At 49.0% G+C, this 22,903-nt stretch overlaps 1 protein-coding gene across 1 annotated transcript; it reads right to left on the reverse strand.

The window, feature by feature from the left end:
* Positions 1-3,983: 3,983 nt before the first annotated feature.
* Positions 3,984-4,229, reverse strand: Sprr4 (small proline rich protein 4). The gene has a single exon (XM_026380201.2). The coding sequence runs from the start codon at positions 4,227-4,229 to the stop codon at positions 3,984-3,986; it is 246 nt and encodes an 81-aa protein (XP_026235986.2).
* Between the last annotated feature and the right edge of the window lie 18,674 nt (positions 4,230-22,903).

Raw genomic sequence — 22,903 nt, forward strand, 5'->3', positions numbered from 1 at the left:
CGTAGAGACGGATGCTCTGTGGGAGGCAGCAGCTTCCTGGCCTGTGTCTTGGGAATTGAAGGACGAAAACCACAACTTGTTTAGGGTCATGTCAGCAAGCCAGTCACAGAAGTTAAAACAGTGACTAGTGGGACCTAAGCAGGACCGGGATTTTCCAGTTAGCAAGTTATAGAAGCTAAGAAAAAAAAAAAAAAAAGCAGTTGGCTTAACAGCATCTTGGGTCCAAGCAAATGTTAGACAACCGAATCCTGTGTTTCAGCTGAGTGGGGGCGATAATCTATCTTAAAGTCATGTAGACCCATAAATGTACCCAAACCCAGGATGTAGCTCACCATGACTGCCACCATATCCTAGAGTTGGGCACATTCTGTGGGGTACAAAGTACAGGAAAGGAGGTTTTTTTTGTTTTGTTTTGTTTTGTTTTTTTAAAGAAGACAGCTTTCATTTCTGTTTCTCAGAAATGGATCCTGCAGGTCCCTCTTCACAGAAGCAGTAAGAGAAAAACTTCGATGCCGTCCAGAACAGCTAAGACGGAGTCCCCACGGCCACACTTTGTTTTCATAAACTAGGTGGCTCCACCCCGCCGTCCCAGTACTAGTAACTTACTTGATGCTTACAGTTCTCTCCTTTACTCATCATTTTACTACTGACATCTGTGAGCCTTGTGTCTACCTGATCAAGCTAACACAACTGTTCCCGACTCTACGGACTTAACCTTGTCCACCTCTCTATTACCCTATCAGCCTGTATCGATCTGTGACTGTACTGGCATGCCGACGTATCACCTTTCACTGCTCCAAAGCTTTTTCCTGTGGCTTAAATCCCGTGGGTTACAGTTACATGATTTTCTTTCTGTTGCTTAGACCTACTCCTGATGAACTTATGTATGAACTTAGGTCTTACTGTTGCTTATCTATGTGATCTTACCTTATTCCTATAATCTATAACCCATGTCTATGACTTATGGATTATATTGATCAGTTCACACCACAACATAGTGACCTTGGAGGTGGACTTAATGCATTTTAAGTGGGAGACAGGCATAACTTTCGGGAGCTGGGGGGGCAGAATGTTATGGTTTGGATCTTAAATGTCCCCCCAAAGAACATGAGCTAAAGGTTTGGTCTCCAGTTCAAGTCGCGGTTGGGAGGTAGTGGAAACAGGAGTGGGGTCCAGTTAGAGGGAGTGGGACATGGGGGGGGCATTCCTTTGCAGGCTTATTTTGTTCCTGGCTCCTGTCTCTGTCTTTCTTTGCTCTCTGGCCACCATGAGGGGAGCATCTCTGCTCTACCATGAGCTCCCTGTCGGCATGTTATGCCTTAACAGAGGTCCACAGTTCTGTGGTCAGGGAATCATGGGCTGAAGCCACGGGAATGTCGATCCAAAATGAATCTTGCAGTAAGGGTCCTCCACAGTGCAAAGCCAGAGTTTCACTCTGGTGCTCTGTCTGTAGTCCACAGCTTAGCTCTGGATCCCCAGGACCCCAGGGAAGAGCAGAGAACTCACAGCTTTGGTGCAGAGGTACACTGGAATGCTATCTTATTTTACTCAGAAGCACTTCTTTCTTCTGTACTTCTAAAAAGCATTTCTGTGCATTGGGGGGCAGTGAGATCCATAAATTCCTTATGCTTCAAAGGGTCATAATGTAACAGGAGAATTATACACATAAGATGATTATAGTGAAAAATGACCCTATGCTTAATCACATTGACAAAATTTCTATGAAGTGTCATGAAAGCTTATGGGAGTTATCCGTTCTTCCTAAAATGTTGAGTTCCCATGGAAATATTTGAACCAAAATTTCATAGCTAAAATGATACCTTGAACAAAAAAAGTGGAGAACTGGTATTCTATACAGAAGAAATGGCATGAATGAAAGACCATGGCATCAAAACGGAACGATACACTTGGAGAACCGTGGATTATCTGGTGTGGCTGGATGTGGTGTGGTTGGGTCTTAAGGGGAATTTTGGTGTGATACAAGAGTTCTGATACTGTAAAGTACACAGAAACTGGGGGAGAATTTGTTTTGAGGCAGGGTCTCAAACCCCTTGGCTCAGGTGCTCCTCTGTCCTCAGGTTTCTGAGTAGCTGGGGCCACAGACACTTGTTACCATGTGCACCTAGGAGAGTCCTTGGGTTCTCTTTTTGGTCAATGAAGGAGTTGAAACAAACATTCCTTTGTGTTCTGACCATGTCTACCTTATGTGCAAGGGAACCAGGTGCCACCTCTCTCACCGTAGGCTCCGGTGGGATTTTGGTATAAGTCAGCGTGGTCTTGTGGACCTTAGAATGGAGGGATCGCATGAGCAGATTTCTTGAATGGCTAATCACAGGTTCCCAAAGAGATGGGACTTTGTCCCTGGCCATTGCTGGGGACGCCTTGGTATCTTTCTCTCCCTACGGAGTGAATAACCTGGGCTGCGGGCAATGCAGAAGCTTTTTTTATTTTTATTTTTTTTCCATTCAAGTCTGTCCAAGTAGCTGAAGCTGTTGTGACTCTGTGAGCTCTGGAACACAAAAGTCTGTGGGAGGACTCGCCAGGGCCTTGCTAGGAGACAGAGCTCTAAAAACCACGGGACGCAGACCTGGTCGGGGCTGGGAGGACAGGAGGCCCCAGTCTTTGACCGACCGAGGGGAGCTATTTCAGGATGTGGGGATTGGGATGCAGAAAGACTGCCCAAGATTTCTTGGGGTTCGAGACCTGCATTTCTGAGTCTTGTTTGTTCTTGGGTGCTGGGGATTGACTCGGGGCCTCCTGTATGCCGAGGAAGGGCTCCAGCACTGGATCACATCCCAGGCCCGTGAATCCTGGATTTGCAAAGTTGGGTGTTCCTGTTTAACGTTGCCACCCCCTGAGTTTGAAGTCATTATTGGTGAGGAATGTCAGCCATGGAGAGTGATTTTTAAGGGCAAATGGAGAAGGTGGTTAGTAATTGTGTTTGAGGCCAGTTTGTTAAAGGAAGTAACTTTTTATCGGTGTTGCCAGTGGTGGCAACTAAGATTGAAGTAAGCGGCTCCCAAGAGAAGAATAGAGCCCAGAGGGGAAGTCTGGCTGTGTGTCTGGCTCTTCCCTTCAAAGGCAAGTCTCTGTTTATACCTGGGGGTTTGCTGCTTCTTTCTATTATAGGCAAACTAGCTTCATGCTAAAGTTAGGAAGGTCAGACTCCCAACTACAAAAATAGGGCGTCTGTGAGGCCAAGCTGCCCAAACCAAGCTCTGCATACTTTGAACAAACTCTGGAGAGAGATTTTCCTATATAAGAAAATGACTGACTTTCAAAGAGGAGCCTGAGATTCAGACGGACTGTCTCAGGATAGCTCTGGGAAACCAGCCTGGGCCGAGTGGAGAACTGAGCTCACACTCATCTGTAACTGGAGACGTGTCGGATTTGACCTCCCCACTGTCGTTAGCAGAGTAAGTGTGGTAAGTGTGCCCGGACGGCGATGCTCTGAACTCCCAGGAACATTCCTCACGCACTCAGTTCCCCAAATATTACTTCTGGGCCCCAGAGTGGGAAGGGTCAGTCACCCCAGGGAGCAGACAAATCTACCACATGAAGCACAATTTATTAGCAGGTAAACAGAAGAGAAGTGCAGACGGGGGCATTGGGGACAGGGTTGAGGCGGAAGCTATGCATCCGCTCTGACGGGACCCTCTTGTCAGGGTAGAGCCCCAGGAAAAGCCCAGACAGTTTCCTTGCCTGGGGAGATGGAGGGGCCACAGGTACGGCCAAACTGGGGGCTGGAGAGGAGGAGCTCCTTCTCAAGCCCACCTGGGAGACCCTCAGGGTGGGATACAGAAAAGGCCCTGGAGCCCAAGAGGGGCTCATGGTGAGAGGTGCAACGGGAGGGCCTTCTGACAGAGGCTCCTCGGACCCCAGTAGGAGGAGGAGGGGAGATCTGGAGCTGGGGGATGAAGAGCAGGGCGGGGGCGGGCCCCCTCGGTAGCCTGGACGGCAGCAGGTGGTGGCCCCCACCACCCTCACTTCTGTTTACTCTTGGGGGTTTGCTGGGATGAGGGGCTCTTCTGCTGGCTCGTGCCCTTGGGTGGGCATTGCTTCTTGGCCTGGGGAGCGCACGGATCCTTGGTTTGGGATGCACAGGTCACTTGGCATTTGACAGGCGGCGGCTGACAGGGCTGCTTCACCTGCTGCTGCTGGACCTGCTGGGGTGGGCAGCGCTGCTGCTGCTGCTGCTGCTGCTGCTGCTGCTGCTGCTGCGAAGACATGGCTCCAGGAACAGGTGAATCTGCAGGGAACCCACGGAGGGTGCATGAGACGGGCTCCCTCCCTCGGTCCTGCCTGGCTCTCAGAGGGGTGCTTTGCTCTCAAAGGCAGGCACGGGACCCATGATCAACTGCTTCGAGGTGACCAGTGGGCTGATGGACACACCGCCCACCAGGTCCTCCCCCTCTCCCCTCTTCCTTCTCCTGGGCTGTTCAGCTTTCCCATCTTCCTTGGCCCTCCCATGGACTCCGGATTGAACTGAGCACATGATTTGCTTTCAGTCTTACCAGGAAATAAGGTGTGGTGGGGGACTGAGGGTCCAAGGAAGCCCAAGCCTTTTGAAAGTTTAAGGAGCGAGATTTTCACTGTTGGGCGTGTCAACTGGCCACCTTGGACAGTGCAGATGGTGAGTGTGGACAGGAAGGGAGGGAGGGATGAGGAAGAAGGCAGAGCAGTCTCTGTCTCAAAGGGCAGTGTGAAGGTGCGCTAAGCAGGGACACAGATGCCTGGCTCCCAAACCCCACTCCGCCCCCAACGCACCTCGGCATGATAAGGGGAGTCACTGAACATGGCTGTCGCATGGAGGTTCCAGTCCTCCATGAGAACTGGGGACCATGAGGGCCAAATATATCACGAGAGGCAAAGTACCCGAGGAGGGTGTTTTAACAAGAGACAGCCTGGTTCAAAGGAAAGAGCACTGAACCACCAGGCTCTGGCCTGGGTTCCCATGCAAACCGGCCAGTCGCTGGCCACGGGTACCTGCGGGCACTCTGCTTTCCGCGAACCTCTGTGCCCTTAAGGAAGAATACAGGTTGAACATTCTCTGGGGCCTTCTTAGTTCTCATGAGGACCTCTGGCTTTCTTTGTAGGCAGAACTCCGTATCTTTTAAATTGGTGACTATAAATGGGAAGTATAGGTCCCATCAAGTGGGGGGGTGGCAACTGGAATAGCAAGGTGTGGGGGACGTGCAGTATGAAATGCAGTGTCCAGTATGACTGCTTTTGTAAACCTAAAACAGCAAAGCTTGAAGCTTGCAGCAGGGCCCAAAGGCAAACCAGAGCACGAGAAAAGTCCAGAGGGGACTCGGAGCTGTGACCAAATGCTGCAGCCCTAGTTACCTCCCTCTCCATGAGAAAGATTCTCTTGCTAAAGAGTTAAGCCCCGGATCAGGAAATGTCATATCTAGCCATGGTGTGAAAGGACCATTTGGATTTCCTAAGTAATAATTATTGTCACATTTCTGTAATTGTCAAGAAGCTTTGTCACTTCCTGGATTACCCAACGACAGGAGAGGAGCTTGGCCTAGCGGCTCAGAGCAGTTCAAGGAGAAGGAAAGAGCCCACAAATCCCAGGGAACAGGAGCCATCTCACTTACCAGAGGCAGCAAGGCAGACCCTGGAGAGTAGGTGAATGCAGATCCAGGACAGCCACTCCTGGAACCCTTATAAAGGCCCCCGAGCTGCCCCGGGACCTTGGCGTGGCCCGATGACCTGCTCCCAGGGAATTCCTCACCCACTTCTCCCACCTGCACTTCCTCAGAGACTTGCTTTACTGGCCTGTTTTGATGCAAACCACCCACCAGATAGTTCTAGCACTCTGGGTCCCCAACCTGAGCTGGTCAACCCACCAATAGGGTTTGCTGAACTCAAGATCTTCTGTAAACAGAGCAAATCTGAGGAGCTGTTGGTAGACGGAGAGAAGGAAGAAGGAGAAGGGGACGGGGAGGTCTGGGACAGTTCTGCCAAAGATAGAAACATTGTTTCTGATGCTAATTGCTGTCTTCCCCAGGGAGGAGGGCTGCTGAGGCTATTCGGGATGGCCAAAGGGGGTGGGATAGGACTTGGCCTCTGTGGTAGACTCCTCAAATGGAATATAGGACATCCAGTTAAATTTGAATTTCAGATAAGAACTTTCTGAAGAATGTCCCAAATAATGCATGAGTCATCATGGTACTGGAACATTATTTGTGGTTTATCTGAAATGTAAATGTACCTGAAATAGAAATGTCTCTTTTATTTGCTCTTTTTAGATACACATGACAGTAGGGTGTATTTTGACATATCATACATGCATGGAGTATGACTTATTCTAGTTCAGATCCAATTCCTGTGGTGGTACATGATTCGTGTATACACATATGAACATAGGAAAGTGATGTCGGATTCATTCCACTGTCTTTCCTAACTCCATCTCCTCCCTTCTCTTCATTCCCCTTTGTCTAATCCAATGAACTTCTATTCTTCCATCCCCCTTCCCTTATTTTGCATTAGCATTCACATATCAGGGAGAACATTGGACCTTTAGTTGTTGAGACTGGCTTATCTCACTTAGCATGATAGTCTCCAGTGCCATCCATTTACCAGAAAATGCCATAATTTCATTTCTCTTCATGGCTGAGTAATATCCCATTGTGTATGTACACCACATTTTAAAAAATCTATTCATCTGTTGAAGGGCACCTAGGTTGGCTCCATAGCTTTGGTATTGTGAACTGAGCTGCTATGAACATTGATGTGGCTGTGTCCCTGTAGTGTGCTGATTTTAAGTCCTTTGGGTATAGACTGAGGAGTGCAATAGCTGGGTCAAATGATGGTTCCATTCTAAGTTTTCTGAGGAATCTCTATACTGCTTTCCAGAGAGGTTGTACCAATTTTCAGTCCCACCAGCAATTGTATGAGTGGACCTTTCCCCCCACATCCTTGCCAACATTTATTGTTGCTTGTATTCTTGATAACCGCCATTCTGACTGGAGTGAGATGGACTCTCAGTGTAATTTTATTTGCATTCCTCTAATTGCTAGAGATGTTGAACATTTTTTCATGTATTTGTTGATGGATTGTATTTCTTCTTTTGAGAAGTGTTTGTTCTGTTCCTCTGCTCATTTATTGTGGTTTTTGTTGTTGTTGTTGTGTTGAGTTCTCTATATAATCCTGGAGGTTAATGCTCTATTTGAGGTGCAGGTGGCAGAAACTGGCCCCCATCCGGTAGGCTTTCTGTTCACATCAATCGTTTCCTTTGCTGGGAAGAAGCTTTTTAGTTTTATACCGTCCCATTTATTAATTCTTGATTTTACTTTTGGGGCTTTACACGTCTTTTTGAGGAAATCAGTCCCTAAGCCAAATGATGGAGAGTTGGGCCTAAATTCTCTTGTGGTCGGTGCAGGGTCTCGGGTCTAATGCCTGGGTCCTTGATCCACTTTGAACTGAGTTTCGTGCAGGGGGAGAGAGAGAAGTCCAATTTCATTCTAGGACCTGCCAGTTTCCCCTTTTCCCAGCACCATTTGTTAAGAGGCCGTCTTTTCTCCGATGCACGTTCCTGGTGCCTCTGTCAGCGTGAGAGAGCTGCAGTGAGAGGGGCCGTCTCCGGGCCTCCTGTTCCTGGTCTTCCCGTCTCTCCTGGTGCTTGTGCTCCTACAGCTCTGGGGTGTGATTCAAGGTCCGCTATCGTGAAGTCTCCTGCTTCACTTTTCCCGCGAAGGATTTCTTTGACTCTTCTGGCCTCTAATTTTTCCAAATGAACGTAATGCCGGCTTTTTCTATTTCTAGGAAGAATGACTTTGGAATTTTAATAGGAATTGCATTAAATATGTATAGAGCTTTTGATAGCATGGGGCAGGATGGCCATTTTGACAATGTGGATTCTGCCTATCCAAGGACATGGGAGATCTTTCCGTGGAAGGTTCTATCTTTATTTGCTAAACCTAGTAATCCTCAGGGCCCTACTCAGATGGCAGGAGGGAACCGTGTTCTGCCCTTGGCCTTCTGGCCTCTGGGAACGAGGAGGGCTGTCTGGGAGGCTGACCCACCTTGGGTCACTGCCCCAAGCTGAGGGTCCTGCCTAACAAGAGGCCATTCTTGTGCTGATTTCTGTCATCTCCAGAAAAATAGAAAGAAGCCTGGGAAATGGTAGGAGGACCTTAAAATACTTTCCAAAGCATTTTTCAAACCCTCTGCCTCATTTAAGCCTCATGACAATTCTGTGGTGTAATGAAAATCCAATTTTACAGTTTGTAAAAACAGACCCAAAGAAGTTAAGGGACCGGCTCCACACCTGGATGAATGACCCAGGGACATTCATCACCACAGTGGACACGTGACTGTCGCTGGTAGGAACCAGGACTAATAAGCTTTTCCGAGATTTCTGTCATAGGTAGACTGAATATTCCTATTTCTCAGGAATAACCTCAGTTAAAAACAGACTCTTTCCTTAATTTCTCCCTAGGAAATTAAGAAAAGACCTCCTTCTCCTCCTCCCAAACCTGTCAACATTAAGGTTGGAATATTCTGGGCTCCAAATTCTGGACTCTGCATTCCATCTCCAGCCACCTCTCCACCTGCACCCCAACTTCCTCTCCACCTGCACCCCACACTTCCGCCCTCCCACTCCGTGCACACTCTCCTCCAGGGAAGTATACAGCAAGACAGACTTGGTAAACACTCAGACTGCGGCACATTCACAGGCTTGGCCCTTGGAAAACATCAGTTTCACCTAGGAACAAAGGGGCAGCTCCGTCCGCTGCGTCTCGTTCAGCCGCGTTGCTTCTCTGGAATAAATTGCAGTCCTCCTAATTTTCCCAGTTTGATCACGGGCCACTTACTTTATCAATAGACAACTCCTGCTTAGAACTCTGGCTGGTAAGAGAAGCTCAGTGTTCTTGCTCCAGGGAGGTCCAGAACAGAGACCGAAACCTGAGCCTTAACCCTAAACCTTAACCAAAACCAATCCCTAATCCTGACCCTGACCTTAATCATACACCTAGCTCTAAACCTGACCATGAAGGGGCTAGGCTTGCTAGATGGAAGTATCCCAAACACAGTCAATCTCGTGTGCATCCCGTAAGTTACATCTTTTAAAACCTTGGCAGTCAACTTCCCTGCTGGTCACCTTACCCTCATTCTATAGAGAGGGAAGATGACACTTGAGCAGAGACTTGCTTTGCCCAAGGTCATGCCAAGGTCAATGTCAAAGCTGGGTTTGAATCACAGTCTCCCGACTTTGTGGCTTTTTTCAGCCAGTGGAAGGGCAGCTCCTTAGCAGAAGCTCCATGAGGACAAGGTGGGACGTTGCTTCTGGGGACTCTCCCTCTTCCTGCCTCAGTCTCCCTCCGCCTGCCTCGGTGGCACTCGGGTAAACCTGTCCCCTGACTGATCTCTCTTCCCTCACTCTCAGGTACAGGTGCATTTTTACTAGTCATTAATAAAGCACCTCCACATGCAGTGTTCACAATGCTCTATGAAGGAAGGAAGCTTCCTGCATTCTATGGAAACCGGCTCCCGTGGTGGTGGCTTTATCCAGAATTTCCCTGCCAGGGCCGACCCACGTCTCTTGAAGCTACAGTGGCTGGATTCCAGGCACCTTAACTGGCTGGGTCAGTGGATTATTCTTTCAAAGTAGGAGGGGAGACTCACTGGCACCCCTCAGATCACCCCATCTAAATAACCCCTCCAGGCCGGGCGAGCCCTGGGAAGCATGGGGTAAGGTGACTCCCATCTCCTCTCCCAGCCCCACCTGCCATGCCTGGTCACGAGCTGCTGCCTGGCCCGTCTTGAGTCCTGCCTGTGCTGCTCTCTCCTGGTCAAAGGACCACATGAAGCCACACCAGGAAGCCAGGCTCTGCCTGTGCCTGCTGGAGAGCGCGGGCGCCTGAGAACAGGTGTGTGCCCGTGACTCCATCAGGGCTGGGAGGGCACAGGTGAGTCTCCTTTCTGGAGGTGAGTCAAAGCTGGAAAAGCCCAGCCTCACCCTGCAGGTAAACAGCCGAGTGGCGGGGACGCAGGGACCTGGGGCCGGGAGGCGTCCCACAGAGACAAGGAGGGCCACTCAACCTTCCACTCCATGTTGTGTGACTCTGGTTTTGGAGAAAAGGTTGTTGAGGGCTTCATGTGGGGACCAGTGGAATCCATTGTGCTATTTCTATGAATAAAACCACACAAACACAAACAAGGAGAAGGAAAGGAATGCTTTGGGTTGATGAGAAGGAGTCTGTTTTTTTTTTTTTTTTTTGATTTCTTGACTAAGCCATTATTATTGGTACATTATAATTATACATAACATGGGATCCAGTATGCTGTATTTGTATGTGCACATGATGTAATTTGATCAGTTTCATTCTCCAGTACCTTCCCTTTCCCCCCTCCTCCCTCCCCCTGATTCCCTTGCTCTGCTGATCATTATTTGGATTAGTGCATTGTAATTTATATATTTCATTGTGGCACATTTGTATATGGATATGGTGCAGTTCGGTACATTCCGTTCCCCGGTCCTTCCCCATGTCCTTCCCTCCTTCTTCTCCTTGGTCTCCCTGCTATTTTTCTGAGATCCTTTTTATTCTCTATCTTCCACATAGAAGAGAAAAAATTCAACCTTGACTCTCCTTACCTAGCTTTTTCCACTTAGCGTTATGTTCTCCAGTTCCACCCATTAACCAGCAAAGGACATAATTTTGGCGATCATCAGGTATAGTAATTGAGCTAGGGTTGTGGCTCAGAGGTAGAGTGCTCACCTAGCATGCATGGGGCACTGTGATCCATCCTCAGCACCACATAAAGTAAAATAAAGACATTATGTCCATCTATAAGTAGAAAATAAATTAAACAAACAAAAAAACCCCCAATCGTTTTTGGTGAGGACGTGGGGGAAAATGTAACATATTTTGGTGGAACTGCAAAGTAGCATAACCACTTTGGAGAGCTGCATGGAGATTCCTCAAAAAGAATAGGAGTTAAAGCCACCATATGACCCAGCCATCCCACCCCTTGGTATTTATCCCAAAGAACTAAATTCAGCCTGCTACAGTGATACATGCATACCAATGCTTAGAGCCTCGCAATTCACAATAACCAAGAAGTGGAAGCAGCCCAGATGTCCATCAACAGATGAATAAAGAAAGTGTGGCTCCCCTGCACAATGGGGTTTTGCTCAGGCCCGAGGGACCTTCATGGGAGGAGCACTGGGCTTGGTGGAGAAGACAGTGGGGGCTTGGGGCTTGCAGGGCTCCTGCATTTTAGCTGCTTGTCTAGCAAAGAGAGAATGTCCGATTGAGCTAGCGGCAGCTCCTTGTTATAATCGTAATCGTGCTGCACTTGCTACCTCCTAGTTTCTGGCTAACTCATGATGAATGGTTCTGTATCATCCATTAGTGATGATCCTGTCTCCAAATATCCCAGGGAAATTCAACCTATGGGAACCATCTCAAATGTGTTTCTTTCTGACCCCTTTTCCTAATCTTTATCAACAGATGTGCTTTCCTCTGCACAACCCTTGCAGATCTTTGTTGATATGTATTTGGAGCACTGTGCCTAGAATGTTTGATTTGGGGTGTATCATGAGCTGTATAGGAGACTTAGCACCAAACATGAGTTCCTTGAGGGCAGGATATGTTTCACCCCATCACGTGTCCTTGTGTTTACTTATCATCTGTCCCCTCACCGTGGCCACGCACATATTATATCCTGCCCAGAAACCTGAACCAAAACACAGATACGTGAATGAATGGGTAAAATGATTTATCAACGATTGCATTGAACTGTAAACCCACTGTTGGACATTTTGGCTTTACAAGCAAACCCAAGAAGTTCCAGGATTCCTCGTGGACTGACCTACGTTCTCAAGTTCAGGTTGGAGATTCAGAAGTTCTCCCTGTTGGTCCCAACCACACGCGTTGCCCTTGTCCCTCTCGACCTTGGAAACCCACGCTGGACATCTTCTGCCCGTGGGAGGCCTGGAGCCTGCGTGTTTTACACACAGATGTGCGTGTGCAGGGAGCTCTTTCTATGCAGTCAACGGACTGGGGCAGGGGGGTGTTCCTGCAGAGCCGATGCCCTAGCAGCTGCTGGCTGGCCACCTGGTGGACTGGCTCGTCATGAGGTGATCCAGTGACTAAAGGATGCTGCTGAGTGGGTGGGTGAGGGAGCGGGTGGAGAAGGAGGGTGAGTAGGTGAGCTGTGAGTAAGATGAAAGCCGACTGCGTGACCAGTCAGTTCACCTACCTCATCAGCTGGCTGGTGGAGTGTTCATCCACTGACTTCCCGACCAGTACGCTGGCTGGCTGGGGGATGGCTAGCTTTGAAAAGCAGGTAATAGTAAAAGAAAATGCATAGTGTGTAGTAGAGCCTAAGAAGGAAAGTAGGTAGATATGTAAGAAAGCCAATCCCCCGGGGGTAGGGGCCTAAAGGTAGAAGACTCAACGGAGTTCCCTATAATCTACATCCCAGATGTTAAAAAATATCCAACGACACTTTTTAAAGTAACTTAAGGAAGAAAGGGATCTGGTGGTGCACACACCTGTAATCCCAGCAGCTTGGGAGGCTGAGGCAGGAGAATGGAAGTTTGAGGGCAGACCCTGTCTCAAAATAAAACACAAAGGTCCGGGAGTTAGTGCAGCTAGGTGGTAGAGCGCCTCTGGGCTCAAGTCCTAGTGCTGCAAAAGGAGAGGGGAGGGAGGGCAGGGAGGGAGAGAGGAAAGTGCCTTCAGGAAGACTGTCTCCAGGGCAACTGTGGTGGGAAGGAATAGGGACCCTGCGTGGGGGAGAGGGAGCTTGGGCTCAGCTTCAAGTACAGCCTCGTCAGGTGCATCTCTGATGGAACGCATCGCCCCGGAACAGGGTGGGAGTCAGTGGACAGAAACCTACTGACAGGAAGCACCATGGATCAGGGTGATGGCGGCTCAACCACCCTAACGAGATTCTTGTGGAGGATAAGCCAGGGTGACAGATAAGACTACCCTGGGGGATAGTGCAGGATAAGGAACCTGTTTTGATGCTAAGGGCATCTAGGTATCAAGGACGGGGAAACCAAGGTATAAGACAGGTCACAGCGAATGCCACTACTCCACGTGATCATAATGCACCAGTAAAAAGTGTGTAAAAAGACAGAACATTCTGTGTAGGAGCCCCCAAGATGTGTATTGTAAGAGCTGGACAATCACGTCTTCATTTTATTTCTTTTAGTTATTATAATTAATCATTATTATAAATAAATGTTTAATATTTATTTTAAGTTTTTTTAAAAATTTTATTTCTTGCTAAATGGACATTGAGTTCTTTGCTAAAACTGGGTTTTACAGGGACGTACAGGGCCTAGGAGAAGTTTCAGAAGCCTGATTGGAGTCTGGACAAGCAAAGAATCTTTGTCATTGGTCAACTGAGCTCAGTGGCTGTGACGTTAACTAAAGGCCAGCCAGAAGCACCCTGGCAGGCAGGAATTCTCTTCCCGGAAGACGGTTGGGGCAAGGGGACATTTCAGTCTGTGGCACACTGTCCATGGGGAGCCTGACTCTCCCTGGGCCCCGGGAATGGGGTCAGCTGGGGCTGTGATGGGGGCTGAGGCAGGGAACCCAACAAACGGACCTATTAGGAGACAGGACCATCTAGGCCATCTGTCTAGTGGGTGCCCTGCTCTGCGACCACAGAAGTGGCTTCATAAGACAGCAAGCCAGGGCTGCCCGGGTCGGCTTCAGAGAGCGTCCCATGATGACGGAGAGACACTCATTTTGGGACCAAGCTCTGAGCAGCTGCCACCCTGTGGCCTCCCCAGGCTCTGCACACTGGTATACGACCCCCACCCACTACCACGCCCACCCGTCCTGAGCTGGGTGGGAAGGTAAGGGGCAGGTCACACCTTATGTCCATGGAAACCAAGCCCCCCGATGCCCAAATCCTCAGGGCCTCTCACACCTGGGTGAAGGCAGTTCCCGACATGTGTCAGAGGCCCTCCACGCTGCAGCTCCCTCTGCAGCCTCCCAGCCTCCTCTCTCCCTAGCATCCCCAGGCTTCCTTCTATCTATGCAAACTCTCTCCTGCTCCAGCCACAGGCCGGCAAAGCACTTGCAGTTTATTTTTATTTTTAAAGAGACTGTGCTCTCCTTTTCCTGCTGACAAGCCCCTCTCTCTGCTGGATGCTTGCCCCTAATCTGTGCCTAACGAGTTCTCTCCGTACTTCAGAAACTGGTCTGCTTCTTCCCTGAACATTCCCGTCTCCACTTAGGAAGCTCCCGTCCTGACGCTGATTTGCTGCTTTTCGATAGACTAGGCCGTGCTCTGTTCCTCGGTCCACTGGAACTTTGTTGTTGTTTTGTTTTGTTATTTTGTTTTGGGTATTGGGCATTGAATCCAGGGACGCTAACCCCTGAGTCATAACCCCAGACCTTATTTTGAGACAAGGTCTCACTAAGTTGCTTAGGGTTTCACTAAGTCGCTAAAACTGGCCTCTAACTTATGATCCTCCTGCATCAGCCTCCACCACATCCAGAAACTGTGAACTTCTTTAGGCAGGAACATTCTCCACTTTTCTCTGACTCCTATCTGTCTATAACAGATACACATCAAATGTATGTTTAAGAAAACCACATAGAGCCAGGTGCAATGGCACACACCTGTAATCCCAGCTACTCGGGAGCCTGAAGCAGGAGGATCTCAAGTTCAAGGTCAGCCTGGACAAATTAGGAAGACCCTGTTTCAAAATTAAAAAAAAAATAAAAAGGACTGGGGATGTAGCTCAGTGGTAGGGCATTCCTGCTTTCAACCACTAGAACTGCAAAAATAAACAAACAGTAAAACAAACAGAAATTGAAAACCACGTAGAGTTAGGGTTAAGGTGAGGGTTAAAGTGAGGGTTCAGCCAGAGTCTGTGACTCTCCCAGCTGTCTGTGGTGGACAACTCTTGACTCCAGGCAGCAGACACCCCAGTTGTTTTTGCATCTCCGGCCTCTTCCTGCCTGCGACATTTGTCCCTCTGTGTTGGCCCACCAAGGGTCAACCTCAAGAGCCATCGTCCACTGTGGTCCTTTCTCCCATAAGGACTGACCGAGCTCCAGGTAGAGGGTGCTCGGTCAGCCCGGGCCCCAAGGTTGAGTTAGTGTGTCGCAGGTCTGCAGCTGATCCTCGGTGGACGTGCAGCATCAGTGAGAAAAGAGCCTTGGTTTAAACTGCTGGACTCTGTGCTTCCCGGGTTACAGGAGCGTAGCTTTAGCCCGTCCTGACGGGTACACGAAGCTACATAACAACTGACTGCCAGGGAGGTGGGAAATGTGCCTGGAGAGGGGAGAGGAAGGAAGCATGGAGGAAAACCAGCCTGGTCACAATAACGTGACAAGGACCATCTGTTTGTGGGCAACTGGAATTTTCTCATGAATGACTTCACGGCTGTGGTTGGGAAGATAAATAGATCATCTAATTTCTGACTGACCGCAGGACCTTGTGCCAAACCACATCACATGTCCAGCCCCGAGGCAAATAGGGCAGAGCACCACCTTCTGGACATGACCAGCCCATGCACCTGTTTCTCATTTCAGCAGAGTTCTTCTGGCAGGAAGGACTGGAGACCCAGGTGACCTGATACTTCACGTTTTGCAGGGAAACTGGGGGCTGGAGAGTGCTCAGCTGACCCTCCTCCTCCTGCCACAGCCTCCCAGGCTGGAGACATTTGTCCCAGAGGAAGGGACTGACAACGTTCCCTTGAAGTCAGCCTCTTCCTAGGGTCCCTTGACTAGTTGTGGATGGCAGCAGGGCTTGGCGGAGGTAGAGTGGCTGAGTGGGTGCCTGGCCCATGGGATGGGACTCCCCGGGGGTCAGGAGGATCAGCATGGGTGGAAAGCAGGACCTGGTCTTGCTACAGTGGCTTCCATTGACTGAACAGCGACTCTAGAAAAGGGAAATCCCCATCTCTGTGGGTAGAGAAGCACCCCCTCTGCTCAGCCAACGAGGAACTGAAATCAGAGAGGTCGAGTAACTTGCCTCAAGTGGTAGCTAGTAAATGATTGGAACAGGACTCAAGCCCCCGACAGTTTGGTTCAAGAATTGAATTTGCACTGAATCACACCGTCTTTTTCCAAACGATGAGCCCTCCTGACTGTACCTCCCGGCACGGGGAGAAGTTAGGAAGCAATGCCTTGCTTGTGGAGAGCCGGAAGTGCTATGGGAGGACAAGGTGGCCTCATCGTGGAAGGGAAGAGGTTTGGGGTTCCCTGGCCCTAGAGCTCATGCTGGAAAAGCACCAGATGGTCAATGACACCAGGCGGATGTCACCCTCTGTGTGGATTCGCCTTTGGTGGTGACTAAGCCTTTAGTCCTCTTTAAAGGCTGCTTTGGCTTCATTTTAGATCCAAGTAAAGGGTTTCAAAGAAGGAAGCCACGCTAAGAAAGAGATCTCCAAGTGGAAGGGGAATCTTTTTTTTTTTTCTCTTTGTATTGGGGATTGAATCCAGAGGCGTTTAACCACTGAACAACATCCCTAGACATTTTATTTTTTAAAATTTTGAGGCAGGGTCTTGTTAAGTTGCTCAGGGCCTCACTGAGTTGCTGAGGCTGGCTTTGAACTTCAATCCTCCTGCCTCAGCCTCCTGAGTTTCTGGGATTACAAGTGTGCACCACTGTGCCCAGCTTGAAGGTGAATCTTGAGCAGCAAGAAATGGGCTGAAGGCCCATGCATCTGGTCTCGGGGGTTGTTCCCATGGCTGACCCAGGTGATGGTCTTTAATTTATTCCTCATGTAGACTGCTTTAATTACTCATCAGCTCCTACTCTTCTCCCCCCAAAAGGCTCTTCCTGGCTCCTAGCCCTGGGGCAAGCAGTCCCTCTTGGTCCAACCTGCAGGAGGCAGGAGCCTGCGATCATCCCCAGGTGAGTAGCATGAGCTCCTAGGTCAACACCTGCAGGGGAGGCTTGGCAGGTGCCTGGTGCAGCAAGCCCTTTGCAAGGCTGCCAGGCCTGCTGTCTGAGCCTTTCTCTCCCCTCCCCTTCCCCCTGCCTCTCCTACTGCCACCGGCCCTGCAAGCTAGGCCACAAGTCCCCTGGGATAGCCAAGCCAGCACCACTCTACGGACTACCCCAGTTTATTCTAAGAGTGTCGATATGAGCATCTTTAACAAAACCAAGATTCTGATTTCATAATCTTCCCCACAGAGGGACTCAAACTGCATGTGATGGAACATTGGCAGGAAATTTTATTAAGATTATGCTAGTGGGTGGCACTTTCCTGACTGTTCACAAAGAAAACGTTATGCACACATGTGTGTCCGAATGCACTTGCACACATACACACATGCACACACATCCACGTACACCCAACGCTCTGTACACAGGGAGCAAAGGAAAGGCCGCCCTCCCGATTCAGTCTCTTGTGGCAACTAGGATAAAGACGTCCAGTGAGTGGCTGAGAGGATGCGGCTGATGCTCTTCACCAGGCTCAAAACACGCTTTTACCCACCCCAGGGAAGACGCTCTGGCCAATGTGCACTTGTCTGACTGTTTAACTTCATTTCCTCAAGCCAATATGAACAAGAAAAAGGTTCCTACCCAGTTCCCGAGTCCATTACCTGCACCTAAGGCTTTTGGTAGACATCACCCACAGTTCTCCCTCTACTGGGAAACATAGTAAAATGCCACTGGGAAAGGCCAGCTTTGCCGCAGCAGGAGGTTCAGCCTAACCCCGGGCCCAGAGTCAGAGGATGGACTTGCGTGAAAGGCAGATCTCTCTCTCTCTGTCTCTGTGTAATATTTTATTTTTTAATTTATATATATATATATATTAGTTGGAGGTGGACACAATGCCCTTATTTTACTCTTTTATGTGGTGCTGAGGATCGAACCCAGGGCCTTACGCGTGCCAGGCAAGTGCTCTACCACTGAGTCCCAGCCACAGCCCCTCTGTGATATTTTAAAGCAAACATCATTTTATTTTGGAATAATTTTAGAATGACAACAGTATTATTACAATTACAAAGATAGTGTGGGGAGTTTCTGAGTTTGCTTCCCCCAATTTCTCTCTTGTTGGCATCTTTTTTTCTTTTAAACAATTAAAAAAAGTTTCTATTTGTTTTTTATCGACAAGAGTTGTATATATTTGTGGTACACAACATGATATTTTGAAATATTTATAAGTTGTAGAATGGCTAAATGGAGCCAATTAACATGCACATTAACTTACATATTTGCTTTCTTCTTTTTTTTTTTTTTTTTTTTGGTATGAGACCACTTACAATCTACCCTCTTAGAGACCGAGTTAACTTAACCTTGAGGTTAACCCCAGTAGATTTCTTGTACTTGTTCTTCCCGTCTAACTGAAATTTTGAACCCTTTGACCAATATCTCCCTCCACCCCAGCCCCTGGCAACCATTCAACTCTGGGGTTTGACTCTTTAGATTCCACACAGAAGCCAAGTCATGCAATATTTGTCTTTGTGTGCCAAGACAGACATATTTGAATCCCAGCTCTCCAGCTATTAACTATATGGTCTTAGGCAAAGTTTTTGACCTCCTTGAGTTTCACTTTCCTCATTTGCAAAATAAGGATTTGTATCTTATGTTGTGGTAGTGACCATCACGTAGGATGAGTGTTAAGATCCCACTAAGAGCCTTGCTTATAATGCAAACTCGCTGCTTTCAAAGAGCAGCAAGACTGTGGATGTGTGCTGGTTCCCTGGAGGGAGGAGAGTTAGTGCTCAGCCTGAGTGCTCTGCAAACATGCATCTGGGTTTTAGCTAAGCTTTTCCATGCAGAAGAATGTGGGTGGCCTCCCTGATACCCCCAAACTTACCTCTGTTAGTCTTTCCCAAGAGGGTGAGTAGTTAGGAAAAGAAGATAGCAAACAGATTAGAGTGAGTCAGTCATGTTGAGTCAGAACTGTAAGGAAGCGGAGAAACAATCCGTCACTGAGTTTCCCCTCTGCCAGGTTACCATGATAAAACACAGAGGCAGGGACCACGAGGCCCACGAACAGGGAAGGGCTCTCCCAGGATCCCATAGGAGACCCGGAAGGGCCAAGACAGTCATTTGGGTCTCATGTTCTTTTTCCAGGGCTCTTGATTGGGAGCTCTGGTGCCTCTGGAGGCCATAGAATATGGACATCCTCACACTGTGGGTCATCAGCCCTTGCAGGCAGAGGAGACTTGAACCCAGGGGCCATCTGGAAAGCCCAGGCAGGGCCTTCAGTGATTCCCCAGGAATGCCCAGCAGCCAGGGCTGTACAAACAGGAAGCAGAATGCGGAGCCCACCCAACCCGTCACACCCACAGGCATGGCTCTCACCCGAGGCTCCTGACTGCCTGCAGCCGGAGCTTCCTTGCAGAGTGCAGAGTCCAGCTCTAGATGGGCACCTGGGGCAAAGCAGGGTGTGTGCCCAGCAGCAGGGGGCTGAGCCGGACCTTTCCTAGTTGTGGGTGAAGAATGAGGAAAGGGTAGGCCAGCCCTGCCTGTCAGAAAAGGCCTGGGCTTCAGTTCAGACCCTGAAGTTGGAGTTATTAGTCTCGTTGAATAGCTTAGAAAGCAGGAGCGGGCTGGCTAAGGTGACCTCATGCAAAAGCAAGGAAGCGGGGACTGGACCTCAAATCGGTCAGACTCCAAGAGGAAGGGTGGATCTTCTGTATGGTATGTACCACACCATCCATGTCGCCTCCCAGGGCATTTCTTTGTTTGGGAGGGTGTTCGTGTGTCTGCCAGTAGGGGTTGGTGTGAAGACCTGTTTGTATGTAATGACAGCATGTGACTGTCAGGTGTGTTGAGCCCTCACGGGGGGCCTGAGAAGGGTGTGGAACAAGAGTGTTTGTGTGTGCACGACAATGAGTGTGCGCAGGGCTGATGTTCAGCCCATGTGAGGCAGTCTGCACAGGTGTTGCTGGATCCATGGTCACAATGTTAAAAACACTTCTGTAACAAGAGGCACACGACCACAGCTCCGCTGCCCACCTGGCTGCCCACTCAGTCTCCACACCAGCTCCTAGGACTCTGCTCCAGCTTCTTCTGTCAAGGCCCAATATCAGTCTATAAAGTCCATGGAACAACGTAGACATTCTCCTGAGACCCAACCTTGTGAACTGAACTGGGTACATATTGAACATGCGTGGGTGTATCCGTGTTACACAGCGTGAGTGTGTGACTGTGTGTGAACAGGCCTGGCTTTGCCTTCCCATTCTGGAAGGTGCAGGCTCTGTGCGTCTCGGGCTGCTGGCACAGTAAGCACACCTGCTGTTCTACAAAGAACACAGGTCAGAGAGCCCTGAGTGTGGATCAGCTCCACCGCTGACAAGACATTATTACTACCATCAAATAAGGACCTCACCTGAACCTGTCAGTCATGGGCATACGGCACCTACCATGACAGGGCGTGTCAGAGTGGAACGGCTGATGTGCACATGTGCTTCGCACCTCCACGTCAGTCTAGCCCCTGCCTCTGGCCTGCTTGCTTTCTCATTGGCCTGAGTCCCTGCCCTCCAGGGAGCATAATCTGCCTCAAAAGACGCGGCCAACCTCACTAAATGACAGGTGGCGACCACTGTGGGTCAGAGCTGCAAGCTGCCCAGCATCACCTTGAGGACACACCTGTCAGGAACAGGGGTTCAAAAAGGAAGATTTTGGAAGAGAAGGGCAGCTTACATCCTAGACTTACATCCTAGACTAAATCTTGCTTCCTCTGTGGACCCTTGTCCTTGCTCCATCCGTCAATATGCCCTGTTCCTCTCACTCTTGTTTCATTAAAGGTCTGGGCAAATCCCAAGTCCTCCACCTGGTGGGAATATGGGGAGGAGGCTACCTGTAGTCTTGCTGCTCCTTCTGGTCTTGGAGAATACTAATAAAAGCGATAGTTAACAACTGTCAGCACTTACTGTGTGGCATGCTACAAAGGCTACTTTATTATATTGTCTCATTAAACACTCACCATCCCTGACAACCCCAAGAGACCGGTGTTCTCACCATGCAGACGAGAAAAATGAGACCTAGAGAAGTTCTAGAAGTTTCTAGAAGTTCTAGAAGTTTCTGGTCACATAGCTAAAGAAGGTTGTTCTGTATCCAAACCCGATAGATGATGAGGGAAAGACACATCAGCAGGGCTCGCTGCTTGTGGTTTTCCTCTCTTCTGAGGAAGTTTCTAGAGGATTGCTTGCTCTGCTCACATCGTAGCGTATGTGCACACATGCAAACTATGATAATTAGTAGAGGAGAAAATAAATAAAGCCCAAGAGACAAAATTAAACCTGTGTTAAGCTGCTGCATGAGTGTAAGAAAATAAAGCAGGGGGTAGGAACCTACCTGAGAGAAATTTGGGGAAAATAATAAATACAGAGGGCTGCAGACTTTGCCGAATAAGATATCTGAGTGTTGGGAAATGTTTATTCCATCTTCCACAAATTCAGTCAAAGTCTACACAACCTACCAATGCTTTATTATGCGTCGGAGCTGAGTTTCTGTCAAATGCAACATTCTGGGGAAAGGTTCATGAGACGTAGGTCACAAAACTGGAGCTGACCCGCCAGATTTCTGGGATCTGCAGCCAGTGTGAGTGGCTGTGTCCTCCTCCTGCCCTGTGCTGGACTCAGATGTGGGGGACTGGCCTTCCTGAGAGTCTTGGCCCTCACAGCACGGGCTCACGCTATGCCCAGTCCTGGAGAGCTGTCCTCCCTAGCCAAGCCCTCCCGGCCTCTACTTTCCATTCCGCTTTTGTCACGGCACAGATATTTTCTGGGAGCTCTGAGGGAGGTGCTGTGACTCTAGAGATGGTCCAGTTCTCTTTCCGCGTCTCAGCCACTCTCATTGCCTTCCCTCTTGGTCTCCTCTGAATTCTGAGGGATGAGGGAGGGAGTGTACACCTCCAGCCATCCCTTGATTAGATGCCGCTTTGTCTAATTGTTCTTGGTTTATCTGGCAGAGTCTCAGCTTGGTCTTTATGGGGATTGATAAACTGAGAAGTGTGGAAGTCTGAGCTGCTTCTGTATCTTCATGATGTTCACTGCCGTCAGAACAAATGGGAGGGCAGTATATTGATGCATGATGGATGGTGGGTGGATGGATGGTGGGTGGATGAATGGTGAGTAGATGGATGGATGGATGGTGGATGGATGGATGGATGGATGGATGGTGGATGGATGGATGGATGGATGGTGAGTGGCTGGATGGATGGATGGTGGATGGATGGATGGATGGATGGATGGTGGATGGATGGTGGATGGATGGATGGATGGTGGATGGATGAATTGTGAATGGATGAATGGTGGGTAGAGGGATGGTGGGTGGGTGGATGGAGGGTGGGTGGATAGATGGATGGTGGATGAATGAATGGTGGGTGGATGGAATGTGAGTAGATGTATGGATGGTGGGTGGATGAATAGATGGTGGGTAGATGGATGAATGGTGGGTGGATGGATGGATGAATGGGTGGATGGTTGAGTGGGTGGATGTATGGGTGAATGGGTGGATGAATGGTGGGTGGATGGATGAATGGTGGGTGGATGGGTGGATGGTGGATGAATGAATAGTGGATGGATGGATGGTGAGTACATGGATGGATGGTGGGTGGATGGATGGATGATGGATGGGTTGATAGGTGAATGGAGGGGAGATGAAAGGCATGATGAAGAAAAGAGCCCAGCTATTCAGGGAGGCCATGCTGAAAATTTTGGTCTTAGCTAACTGCATTCAACAGAGTCTGTGATATGTGTTGGGGATAAGCCAGACTTTTAGTTTATATTAATGTCTTCTCTTGCTTCTTTTGGGTATGTCTGTTGGTTTCCAGTGATTCTCTTGGAACCCACCAGGAGGCATGAAAGGGAGGCAGATAAAGGTTGAGATTCAAATGCCTCCGTTTGTGGACTATTTTATAAGAGAAAGATCTGGTGGAGCAGGATGGGGGTGGACAAATGAAGCAATAGAAATTAAAAGTTTGGATTATCTGTGTGTTTGGCTTATT

This window comes from Urocitellus parryii, chromosome 11, assembly GCF_045843805.1.
Source record: "Urocitellus parryii isolate mUroPar1 chromosome 11, mUroPar1.hap1, whole genome shotgun sequence".
NCBI classification, from domain to species: Eukaryota; Metazoa; Chordata; class Mammalia; order Rodentia; family Sciuridae; genus Urocitellus; species Urocitellus parryii.